Source organism: Metopolophium dirhodum, chromosome 1 (genome assembly GCF_019925205.1).
Source record: "Metopolophium dirhodum isolate CAU chromosome 1, ASM1992520v1, whole genome shotgun sequence".
Taxonomy (NCBI): Eukaryota; Metazoa; Arthropoda; class Insecta; order Hemiptera; family Aphididae; genus Metopolophium; species Metopolophium dirhodum.
Genome location: NC_083560.1, coordinates 40867751 through 40880631, shown reverse-complemented (window position 1 = coordinate 40880631; position 12881 = coordinate 40867751). Strand labels below are relative to the sequence as shown.

The 12881-nt window shown below is 38.3% G+C and overlaps 2 protein-coding genes across 2 annotated transcripts; one reads left to right on the top strand and one right to left on the bottom strand.

Moving 5' to 3' along the window:
- The first annotated feature begins 819 nt into the window (after nt 1–819).
- Nucleotides 820–1551, top strand: LOC132938485 (uncharacterized). Its single transcript, XM_061005349.1, has 2 exons — nt 820–1051; nt 1118–1551. Exons 1-2 carry the CDS (start codon nt 820–822, stop codon nt 1321–1323), a joined length of 438 nt encoding a protein of 145 aa, XP_060861332.1. The 3' UTR covers nt 1324–1551.
- A 5062-nt stretch (nt 1552–6613) lies between these two features.
- On the bottom strand, nt 6614–11710 carry LOC132938478 (uncharacterized). The gene has a single exon (XM_061005337.1). It carries the CDS (start codon nt 11708–11710, stop codon nt 6614–6616), a length of 5097 nt encoding a protein of 1698 aa, XP_060861320.1.
- Between the last annotated feature and the right edge of the window lie 1171 nt (nt 11711–12881).

Below are 12881 nucleotides of genomic sequence, written 5' to 3'. Positions count from 1 at the left end.
ACTTTTAATAGCCACAATGGGCATTTATATTAAAAGACACTTTGGACAATAGGTATCTTTATTCAATTAAATATACTGCAAAACCATTTATATTGATTGACAATAAGAGACATTAAGTAGGTATATTTTGGCGCTGTCTCGATATTAGGAATAGATCAATTAAGAGACAATAGGTATCCTGGTTCAATTAAATGCCCATTTTAACGATAGTAAAATTACCTTTAGAATATTCTTTAGTCACCAGGATGTCGCAGTTTCTTAATAGCCACCTCTATCGTATGCATCCGTCTTAACATTAAGCCACAATGGCGCTATCGTCGTATATTTCATGCCATTAGATATTATTCGTATTCAATATTTTTTCTATTCATACACAAGGAAACATTAGTTATTTATTATAATAATCAATTACTTAATTATATTTTAATATACACTAATAATACAAGTATCTACCACAAGAAGCATTAGTTCTTCATAGCGTACCTCTGCTTATATATATCACCGAGTGTAGCTGAATCGGTTTAGTCTGCCCCGACACATTTATCGTTCTCGTTCGCTCGCATCGACTTTAAAATTTTAAGACTTCTGGCTCTGAGAGATATCAGTCTTTCAGTACGTCTACAGCCTTAAACCGCCGTGCACCTATTTCTCGAAACGTCTTTGTTTTTACTTTTCATTATGTTTAAATGTATAAAGTGTGTGTCTACGTTTACGCGTAAGGACAATTTGAAGAGACATGAAAAAACGCACGATAAAGTCTGCTTTCCATGCTTCCAATGTACTAAATTATTTAGTTACCAGTCGAACCTTGCTCGCCATATGAAAAACACTCACAACAGTGCACGACGTGATAATACAGTAATTGCTCCACAAGTACAAGATGTACAACGAGGTGAAGTAGAGATCGCCCCGATTAGAACAGATCAGTCATCAGGATTACAGCCTAAAGATATGAATAATATATCGTCCGATGACTTTAACGACGGGAATGATGAAATGTGTGTAGAAGTGTTGGAGAATGCTGAAAGTGCTGGACTATGCAATACGACAAGTAAGATTTATTTATTTATTTATTTATTTTCCTCAATATTTAATTTACGTTTTATTAATTATGTAGACAATGTTCGCGTCCGGACACCTGGTGAAAAAGAAATAGCTCCTGGAATATATGTCCCTGACTTACCAGCAGGTCCCTCTTGGCAGTATGTGAATAATATACCGTCCGATGATTTTAACGACGGGAATGATGAAATGTGTGTAGAAGTGTTGGAGAATGCTGAAAGTGCTGGACTATGCAATACGAGAAGTAAGATTATTTTATAATTATTGGCGCTAGATTTCTATTTATTTCTATTTATTTTTAAGTAGATTCTTATATGGCTATGGTAGGGGGAAAGCGTGTACACGTTGAAAACACAGCATCCTGCATTAAATCGAAAAAGGCTCGAATGGATATAGCTAATAAACTAGGCTTTGTTGAAGTTAAATCCGCACACGGTCGAAAAATCGTTTGGTATTACGCTAGAAATTTAAACAATTTCGAAAATTATATTTCTTTTTTCCAATCGTTAAAAAAAGAACTTTGTGATTTATTAAAATCAATTGTTGCCATATCACCAATTAAATTTAATTTAAAACTAGAAGCATCGTACAGTCAGCCTAATGTAGAAAACTCTTCACAAAACAGGTCTTTCAAGACATCGGCTAGGCCAAACTTTATTGATTCAGATATAACTGTATTAATAGATGAGGCGTTCACTACATTATTACACGAGGAGGAAATTTATGTAGCAAAGGGTAGTGGTTATGTTTTGGAATCTATCGATGGACTTTTATTAACAGTTTACAAATACACACCCATGGGCGATACTCCAAATATTCAAATCCCGATTAGAAATATTGACAACGGAAATAATACCGATAACAATAATAATTCCGATAACAATAATAATACCGATAACAATAATAATACCGATAACAATAATAATTCCGATAACAATAATAATACCGATAACAATAATAATTCCGATAACAATAATAATACACAAGATAATAGTTCTTTTAACGAACAACCTGATAATTACGCTGTAGCTGGCTCATCCTACATTAAGCTTCCACCTTCTTTAATTAATAAACGGGCTACAATTAACCCTCAAAACAATGATCAATATTGTTTTAAATGGGCAATTTTGGCAAAGCACGTGACAGGTCCAAATAAACACCGAGTAGGCGAAAATTATTACCAGCATGAGCACAAATATAATTTCACAGGGTTATCATTCCCAACACCGTGGTGTGAAGTTAAAATTTTCGAAAAAAATAACCCGGGGGTGTCTGTAAATATTTACGGAGTTAAAAAAATATCTTTACAACGTAGTCATGTATATCCAATAAAAGTAGTAGATGATGCAAAAACAAACCATTTCGATATAATTTTATTCGGTGATGATGAAAAAAGTCACTATATATATATTTCAAATTTTTCACGCCTTATTCGTTCACAAACTACCTTACACGGTCATTCGGTATATTATTGTAAACGGTGCTTCACGTCATTTGATAACCAAAATTTAAAATATAAGTTAAGCGGACAGCTAGCTCTCCAACAGCATAAACTTATTTGCGGGTCACATAAACCTATTCTCCCCATTATGCCCGAAGTTGACACAACGCTTGAATTTAAAGCGTGGGGAAATGCACAACGTCACCCTTTCGCAATGTATGCAGATTTTGAGGCGTTACTAATAAAGACCGATGAGCGCAGGGGTGAGAATACGACAATAATACATAGGCATAAACCTATGAGTTACGGTTTTGTAGTAAAGGTATCTGAAGACGTACCGTTGGAGCTTATTGAAAAATTCAATATACCGACTTCTCCGGTTATTTATCGCGGTAGTGGTAATCGAGAAGAGGTTGCGAGGCATTTTGTAAATAGTATTGTAGAGGTAGGTTTAAAAATTGAAGAGTTATTAAAGATAAATGTTCCTATATGTATGAGTGATGAAAATACACGTAGGCATAATGAAAATAATCAGTGTAATCTTTGTAAATGTATCCTTAATAAAAATGAGAAAGTCCGTGATCATTGTCACCTATCCGGAAAATTTAGGCAGACATTATGTTCTAAATGTAATATTAGTTTACAACAGCCTAAATTCGTTCCATGTTTTTTTCATAATTTAACTAATTACGATGCTCATTTTATAGTCACTGAATTGGGGTATGATGCAAAAACAATAAAAGTAATTCCTAATAGCGAGGAAAAATTTATAACATTTTAAAAATATATTAGCAAATCGTTTACCATACGATTTATAGACACGTGTAGATTTATGGCAACAAAGTTGGAGAATTTAGCTAAAAATCTTTTGACGCCAGATTTTTCGAAATTCTGTGAAACATCTAAGCATTTTTCTGCCGAGGATATGCCACTGGTTACCCGAAAGGGGGTATACCCATATGAATATACGGATGACTGGTCCAAGCTTGAGCAAACAACTTTGCCACCAAAGGAAGACTTTTATAGTTCATTGACGGAAAAAAACATTGAAGATAAAGAATATCAGTTTGCAACCGAGGTCTGGGATCACTTTGGATGTCGAACACTTGGCGAATATTCTGATTTATATTTGAAAATTGATGTGCTTTTACTGGCAGACGTTTTCGAAAATTTTCGTGATGTCTGTATGAAAGCATACAATTTAGACCTGGCATACTACTTTACCGCGCCTGCCTATAGCTTTGACGCTATGCTAAAGCAAATTGCAATAAAGTTGGAATTGTTGACTGACTACGAAATGTTGTTAATGTTTGAAAATGGTGAGTATTTAAAAAAAATAAAAAAATAAATAAATATATAAATAAGTAAATAAATAATTTTTTTTTTTCTGTAGGTATACGTGGCGGATTAATTCAGGCGAGCATGCGGTATGCCAAAGCCAATAATTATAAGACACCTGATTTTGAACCAACAAAACCAAAATCGTGGCTGGTATATCAAGACTGTGAGTAGAAGATATATATTTTTTAAGTAAATTCCTTTTAATATTAATAATGTTATAGGTAATAATCTGTACGGATGGGCCATGTCACAACTCACAATACATGCCATATGGTGGTTTCAACTGGGTTGAACCCACATTGAACGGGTTAAACGATTTGGATGATACCTCCCCTATCGGTCGAATATATGAAGTTGACGTGGTGTATCCGGAAGAATTGCATGACTTGCATAACGATCTACCTTTCTTACCTCAAAACGACATACCTGTAGGTTCAAAAGTGACAAAACTGATGGCTACTTTCAAGTCGAAAAAAAATTATATTGTTCATTATCGCAGTCTACAGCAAGCCATTAAAAACGGATTGATAGTTAACAAAGTAATTTTTTTTTTTTTTTTATCACATTTCTACAATACTTTCCTTTTTTATAGGTGCATAGAGTAATACAATTTAATCAGTCAGCATGGCTAGCCGAATACATTAAATTAAATACGGAGATGAGGAAGAGAGCTTTGAATGATTTTGAGAAGGATTTCTTTAAGCTTATGAACAATGCAATTTTTGGTATGTATACATTTAGTGTGATAAAGATTTTATACTAATGTTGTACTTTACAGAAAAGACTATGGAACAGGTTCGTCGTCAGGATAAAAGTAGCATTGGTATCGAGTGATAATAGATTACGGAAACTTGTAAATAAAATAACATTTAAACACGCAACGCCATATAACGAAAACTTGAGTGCAATAACATTGGAGAATAAAATCATAAAATTCAATAAACCTATATATAAATAGGCATGTATTATACGCTCATTTATATTCTTAATTTTAAAAATTATTTATTTATTTTTTTTTTTTCACAGGACTCGCAGTACTGGACATAAGCAAAACACTGATGTATGACTATCACTATAATGTTATGAAGAGGTACTACGGAGAAAAAATATCACTCATGTATACAGATACAGGTGAATAAAAAATCTATTTTACAATGAACTTAATTTTCACTAATAAATTAATTTTTATAGATTCATTAGTGTATTTTATCGAAACTGATGATTTCTATGAAGATATGGTAAACAACCCAATTTTACTTGATCGCATGGATACGTCGAATTTACCAGAAAATCATCCCTGTTATATTGCTGAGAGAAAAAAGATTCCGGGACTATTTTCAGATGAGACCAATGGTGATATAATGACAGAGTTTTGTGCGCTTCGCTCAAAATCTTACTCGTATAAGATTGGGATTGATTCTTCCAAAGAAGAGATCAGGGCGAAGGGTGTCAGAGGACACGTTGTCATGAATCATATGACATTTGAAGATCACAGACGATGTTTGTTTGAAGGTATGGACTCTGTTGTGAATAGACAGCCAAATATATCTATACGATCGTTCAATCACCAATTAACAACAATTCGAACCAACAAAATTACATACAATAACTGTTTGTCGCGAATTCCGGTTCACTTGAACTCGGGTGAACACTCGACTATATTAGGCTGGGTGCTATCTAATTTAGTATAAGATAAATAAGGATATAATGATAGTGGACTGTATAATTTATTTCTCTCCCTTTGAATAATAATTAATAAAATACAACGTAGACTTAATGCTATGTTAGTCCTATCACATCGCATAACAACATAAAATAATAATAATTAATCACGGAACGTGATATTGGGTTATCAAACTATTACAATAATAAGGTATGATACGTCTGACCTGGGTACCGGTCGGTTGCTGTCCTGTACTGGTCGGGGTCGATGTATCTGCACCGGAAGACTGGGGAACGTGACGATCTACGACGGCGACACTACTGACCCAGTGCGACTAACATCGCACACGTGAATTGAAATTAATGAGGATAACTTGCGATCACTCACCCCTTTCTATAATGCGAACACCAATTTTACTGTTCGAGCATGTAGAATGTGAGAGCGAGAATACGATCGAAAGTTCTTACAACGCGAATGTCGTTTATTCGAGCGTGTAAGAACCTATAAGGCGGCACATCAAACGCGACGCTACAGCACAACGAACGCGACGATACGGCACAACGAACCAGCGATCGCACTTATTGAGGAGAAAAAAGACGACTCTCGTATGTGGTACGTCAACTACATACAACGATAGACAATATAAACTTGACTAATATGTCATACCGCGCAATGGCGACAATACTCGTAAAACACGTGACGATTTAAAAACAAAAAAAACAACGGCACTACGGACGCCTTCTTCCTGTAGCGCATGACGTGTAGAGTCCGTGATAAAACGAATTGACGACGAAAAACCGGCCGTTGGCCGGCACTGGGCTGCGCATGCGTGTCACGGAACCGGATCATTTTAAAATCGGAATAACCGGCGCGCTCTGGTAGTTAACCGAGTCCCAACATCCTCCCCGCTTTGAAAGGGTACTTTCAAAACCGATACTTCTCGGTCAGACCATATCATTGTACAACTATTAAGTAATAAACAGAAACAAAAATAAACCTATGACAATTCAAATACAAAATAATGCATATATACATAAATAATTATACACAGCAAGAAAAATTTATGTTTGGGATGGTGGAAGATGGAACAAATGGAAGAAGGTAAGTTAAGCGTTGTCGGTGGGTAGTTTAACCAACTTTACCACTGGACGTTTCAGTATCCCTTCCGCTGTCTTGACAGTGGCTACACGGACCACTTGGTCAGCACCAGGGTGGACCTCGATGACCCGACCAATTTGCCACATCAAAGGAGGTCGGAAAGGTGAATTTATGACGACGATATCTCCGACACCGAGACTGGGATTTTGATGGAACCATTTCTGTCTACTCTGCAGCGTGTGCAAATACTCCCGATTCCACCGTTTCCAAAATGATTGAAGGGCTTGTTTAATTAACTGCCAGCGTTTGAGACGATTCTGCGGAATGTCACTGATGTCGTGTTCAGGAATTGCCAAGATCGGTTGTCCGATCAAAAAATGTCCCGGTGTTAGCACAGACAAATCGTTCGGATCGCTTGACATGACAACCAAGGGTCGAGAATTGAGTACACCCTCGATCCGTGTAATCAATGTCGTCAATTCCTCTAAGGTATGCACCTGATTACCTACAACCTTTTTTAGGTGTAACTTTGTACTTTTGATAGCAGCTTCCCAAATACCGCCAAAGTGCGGAGCTGCAGGCGGGTTAAATCGCCACTGACACGGAACTCGTGCATGCAGAGCTTCTTGGAGTGCTGCGTCTTTAAATAATGTCTTAAGCTGCCTTGCTGCTCCAATGTAATTTGTACCACAATCCGAGTGGATCTGTGCAGGAATTCCTCTACGGGCTACAAATCGATCCAGCGCAGCCATAAAGGCTTCCGTTGACAAATCCGTTACCACCTCCAGGTGGACAGCCTTGGTGGATAGACAAATAAATAACGCAAGATACGCCTTATAAGTCCTTGAATTACGGCGTTGACTTTCTTTAACCGTGAATGGACCTCCGTAGTCCATCCCGACATTTGTAAATGGTCGACATTGTTGGACTCTTGCCGAGGGTAAATCTGCCATCACTGGTTGGGGAGCGGCAGCCTTGTATCTGACACACACTGTACATTTAAATATAACTTGCCGTATCGCAGCTCGACTGGAAACGATCCAAAAACGTCGCTGAATTAGTGAGGCCACTAGACGCGATCCACCATGTAAAGTGTTCTGATGGTAGTGTTGAATAATGATGTAAGCAAGGTGAGACGACTTTGGTAACAAGATAGGGTGTTTGGCGTCTATGTTCAAGTCCGAATGCTGTAGACGGCCGCCTACTCTAATCACACCGTGAGCATCGACAAAAGGTGCAAGTTGAGCGAGGGAACTCGGGGTGATGACGGAATTTGAAGTTCCTAGTTGGTGGTGCAACTCTGCGTAATATAACCTTTGAGTGTACCTCGCTACCTTTGTCAAAACATTTTCGTACTCCTTCCAAATGATTGGTCCACTCACGACTGGACGTTGTCGAGCCTTGTCGACAAATCGAAGACAATATGCTAGCACCCGTTGCATCTTGCGCAACACAGAAAACCGCTGAATCAAACTATCATCAACCTGTTGAGCTAACAGCACATTTTTCGATGGGCGTTTAAAATCAGGGAGCTCTGCAGGATCTACAATCGATGTGATGGCAACCGGCCATTGCTCTTCCGGATACTGGAGAAATTCCGGTCCATGTAGAAATGATGAACATGCTACCAAGGCATCTGGAAGCAGTCCTCGCGATGCAGGGTCGGCTGGATTATCTGCAGTACCGACGTGAGCCCATTCGCACTGGGGTACGAGATTGCGTATTTTCGATACTCGGTTTGTGACAAAGATTTTAAATAGCCTTTGTTCAGCTGTGAGCCACGATAAAACAATAGTTGAATCTGTCCATGCCCGGACACGTGTGATCTTGATTCTGCCCTGTAAAACTTTCAAACGTAGAGACAAGAGACGTGACAACAAGAGTGCGGCACAGAGCTCTAGCCGTGGTATGGTTAATGACATATCCATTGATGATGACTTCAGTGGTGCAACCTTTGTTTTACATGCCAGGAAATACAATCGGACATTATCACTCTGGTCTACCACACGCAAATACACTGTTGCTGCATATCCAACCTGAGACGCTTCAGCGAATCCTAGCAATTGTATATCTTGACTGTTGACTACTGCAATGTGTCGTGGTAACGACAAGCATGCTAAGTCCGGCAGCTTATCGATGAAACCTTGCCACAACGATGTCAAAGCTGATGAAAGTGGTGCATCCCAATCTAATTTTTCCATCCATAGCCTCTGCATTAAACACTTGGCCCAGAAAACCATCGGACCCAACGCGCCGATTGGATCATAAAAGCGAGCAACAGTTGATAATACTGACCGTTTTGTAGGAGTAACTTGACTTATCGTCGAATGATAGCTGAATGTGTCAAGTACAGGGTCCCAATGTACTCCTAAAACTTTGACGGGCTGTTCCCTAGTTGGCTCTATCCATGGTGTCATAGCCCGGTCTTCAATGTCGATAGTGTTCAAAATCTCGGGACAATTGCTAGCCCATTTTTTCAGGCTAAATCCACCTCGATTTAACAAGTCGATGATTTGGATTTTTGCTGCTAAAACGTCCTCTAAAGTGTCAGCGCCAACGAAAATATCATCCACGTATGTATCAGTTAACAGGACATCGTGGACGAGTGGAAATTCAGGTCCATCATCCATATTGAGCTGTTGTAGGCATCGAATCGCTAAAAACGGAGCCGAACTTACGCCATATGTGACCGTACACAACTCATACTCCTGTACCTCGTCACTAGGCGAATTGCGCCATAGTATATGTTGATAAACTCTATCTGGTTCATGTAGACATATTTGACGGTACATTTTAGTGATGTCGGCTGTAAAGACAAATTTGTGTAGTCGACTGCGCAACAAAACATCACCGATTTCTGTCTGAAGCTTTGGTCCAGTCACCAAGCAGTCATTTAATGAGACTCCGGATGAAGACTTAGCTGAGGCATCAAACACCACACGAATCTTCAGTTCCTCATTACACCGTTTAACTACAGGATGGTGAGGTATAAAATATTTGCCTGGCTCGGTCGCTAACTTCATATGTCCTAACGATCTGTAATCATCCATGAAGGCCCGGTAGGCAGTATATAATTCCGGATCCTTTTCAAGGCGACGTTCTAAATTATACAATCGGTTCAGAGCAGAAGTTCTGGATGACCCTAAAACGACCGATTTCTCATCTTGACATCCGATGTCAGCTGTATCCGGGAAACATACTATTGTTCGAAACGGTAAACCAACATAAAATCGACCGGTGGCGTCTCGTTTCGTGGTTTTAACAAACCAGCCTTCACATTGCTTGTCTTGTGTAGTTGGCATTGTTGACTCTGTGGGTTCCTCTACTGTCCAAAAACGCTGCATCAATTCTTCGATCGGAGGGGTTGTACTAATTGACAGAGACGTAAGCGGAGTATGTGTGTTATCCTGTAACGCACCAATTATGACCCAACCTAATTGTGTATTCATCGCTGATGGTAAGCCTTCGGTGTGTATAACGTCAGCTCTAGATTGAATGACGGACGGATATAAGTCTCCTCCAATCAACATATCTACTGGCGCAGGGTGATCAAATTGAGGGTCGGCAAAGACAAGATGACGATAACGATCTCGTACCTCAGCTGGCAAAACCCTGTTAGGCATCGTTGACATAATTCGAGGTAAGACAATGACGTTGGTTCCCTTAAATTCGGGAGAGTCGGCTTGTACAGGAACAAAATTAAAATTAGTTTGGCCTTTGACAGTAGTAACCGGTTGTTGGGAAAGTCCGATGACCTCAACAGGACACTTCCTTCGAGTCAAACCTAACCGATTGACACAATCCACTGTCATTGCGGACACCTGTGATCCACTGTCTAACACTGCCCTGACTGCTTGTAAAACTCCTGTATTGTCACGAACCCTGACTACGACAGTTCCTAACAAAACAGTGGTTTCAGTATGTGTAACTCCCGAAAACTGTGTTGCATTACAACTTGTAGTGGCTCGTTCGGAGTTGTCATTTGTCTTATCGGTATTCGATTTTGTAATATCATCTGTCAAGTGTAGTAATGTACTATGTTTACTCGAACATATACGGCACGTAAAAGACGTAGGACACGCATTGCTCATGTGTCCACTGTTCAAACAAACAAAACATAATTGATTTTTATTGACAAAATCACGGCGACTGCTAACTGGTTGTTTTCGGAATCCAAAACACTTGTAAATTGCATGAGGATGTCCACAAAACAAACACTTTTTTGTCTTGGCCGGGGTGACCGCGGCTAACGATGTCTTCTCGGACTTCTTGCCCTGGATCTTCTTAGTCGTTGTCTTCCCTACGGTCCTTTCATTGTTTTCTACATAACTAATGCCAGAACTACTGCCAACGTTTTCCAAAACGTTACATCGTTGTGATACGAAATCTAATAATGAGTTCAAGTCAGGTATTTGATTTTTAGCGACAGTAGCTTCGAATAATCGTCGTGTCATGGGATCAATAACCCGTGAACCGATGTAGAATAGTAAAAAACCAGCAAAGTCACTAACTCCAAGAGCTTGTATAGCTGATACATTTTCCCGAAAAGTGTTGACGAACAATGAAAGTGAAGCCGGAGATTCCTTTGTTAACGGCGCAAATGCAAATAATTTTTCAATGTGCGCAGTAACTAATAAGCGTTTATTGTCGTACCGATCTTTGAGTGCGTTCCAAGCAATAGAATAATTGTCGGCTGTAAGTGGGACTGCTTTTACTATTGTTAACGCTGGACCTAATAAATAGCACAACAGATAATGGAAACGCTTAATGTCCGTGTAATGTTCGTTGACGTGCACCAAAGAAGTAAACATATCACGGAAGGAACACCATTCAATGATATTTCCATCAAATTTAGGAATCTCTATTCTCGGTAAGACAAGTGATTGTACAGAAGTCTGCCTATTATTATTGCGCAGCGTGGCTATCGAATTATTCGGTTTTAACTTTGCTACTATCACATTAATTTGATCACACATTGATTGCATTGTTTCGGTGACATCCTCATCTACTCGTATAAACTCGTCTACTTCGTCGGTCTCAGCAAATACTGACAGAATATGTTTTTGTTCATTATTGAAAGTAATGACAAGTTGATCTAACGACATAATTCGAGCTTCTAACGTAGGACGATTTTCGGAATTAATTACGGCATCATTAGCAATGCTCAATATTTTATTAATTGACCGTAACGCGACGTCTCGTGCTGCACGCGCGCGCGTTAACTCGACCCTTTTTTGTTCATTGTTAATTTGTTGTTGATTTTTTCTCGTCATTGTAAATGATGTTGTACCTAACCACCTAACAACGCAAAACAACCTAACAAGACAAAATAAAAATAACAAGGATGCTAATAGGATAAACAAATAATAATATCCTACAAAAATAATACACTAACACTCTAACAGTAATTTATTGATAGCTATCCGGCCCGAAGGACCAAATGTTTGTCGCGAATTCCGGTTCACTTGAACTCGGGTGAAAACTTATTTATATTATACTAAATTAGATAGCACCCAGCCTAATATAGTCGAGTTTTCACCCGAGTTCAAGTGAACCGGAATTCGCGACAAACAATAACTATGATGATAAGAGAGTTATCCTAGAAGACAAAATACACACCTTGGCTCACGGACATTACTCAATAAAGTAAATTTAAAAATTAATTATTTTTTTTAATTATTTTACTTATAATATTCTTAATTTTATAGGAAAGATGAACCCGAGGACAAATGGTCAGAGCTTGAAGATGAGGTAGATGATGGAGGACTGAAATGGAACGATGAGGAAAAAGATTTTATGAGATTACTTCTCCATCATATTGTAAATTAATTTTGATTTTAAATGTATATATTTCTAATTTGTTTATACTATGTATATTTGTATAGTTTGGTTGTATATTGTAAATATTATTCTATTAATTGTTATATATTGTAAATACTTGATATAGATTATATATTACATACCTTGTCTGAGTTTGGTAAAGCTTTCTCAGGTTCAATAACTTGCTCATTTTCATAGAACGTAAATAATTGTATACCACTCGATTACCACTACCGCGATAAATAACCGGAGAAGTCGGTATATTGAATTTTTCAATAAGCTCCAACGGTACGTCTTCAGATACCTTTACTACAAAACCGTAACTCATAGGTTTATGCCTATGTATTATTGTCGTATTCTCACCCCTGCGCTCATCGGTCTTTATTAGTAACGCCTCAAAATCTGCATACATTGCGAAAGGGTGACGTTGTGCATTTCCCCACGCTTTAAATTCAA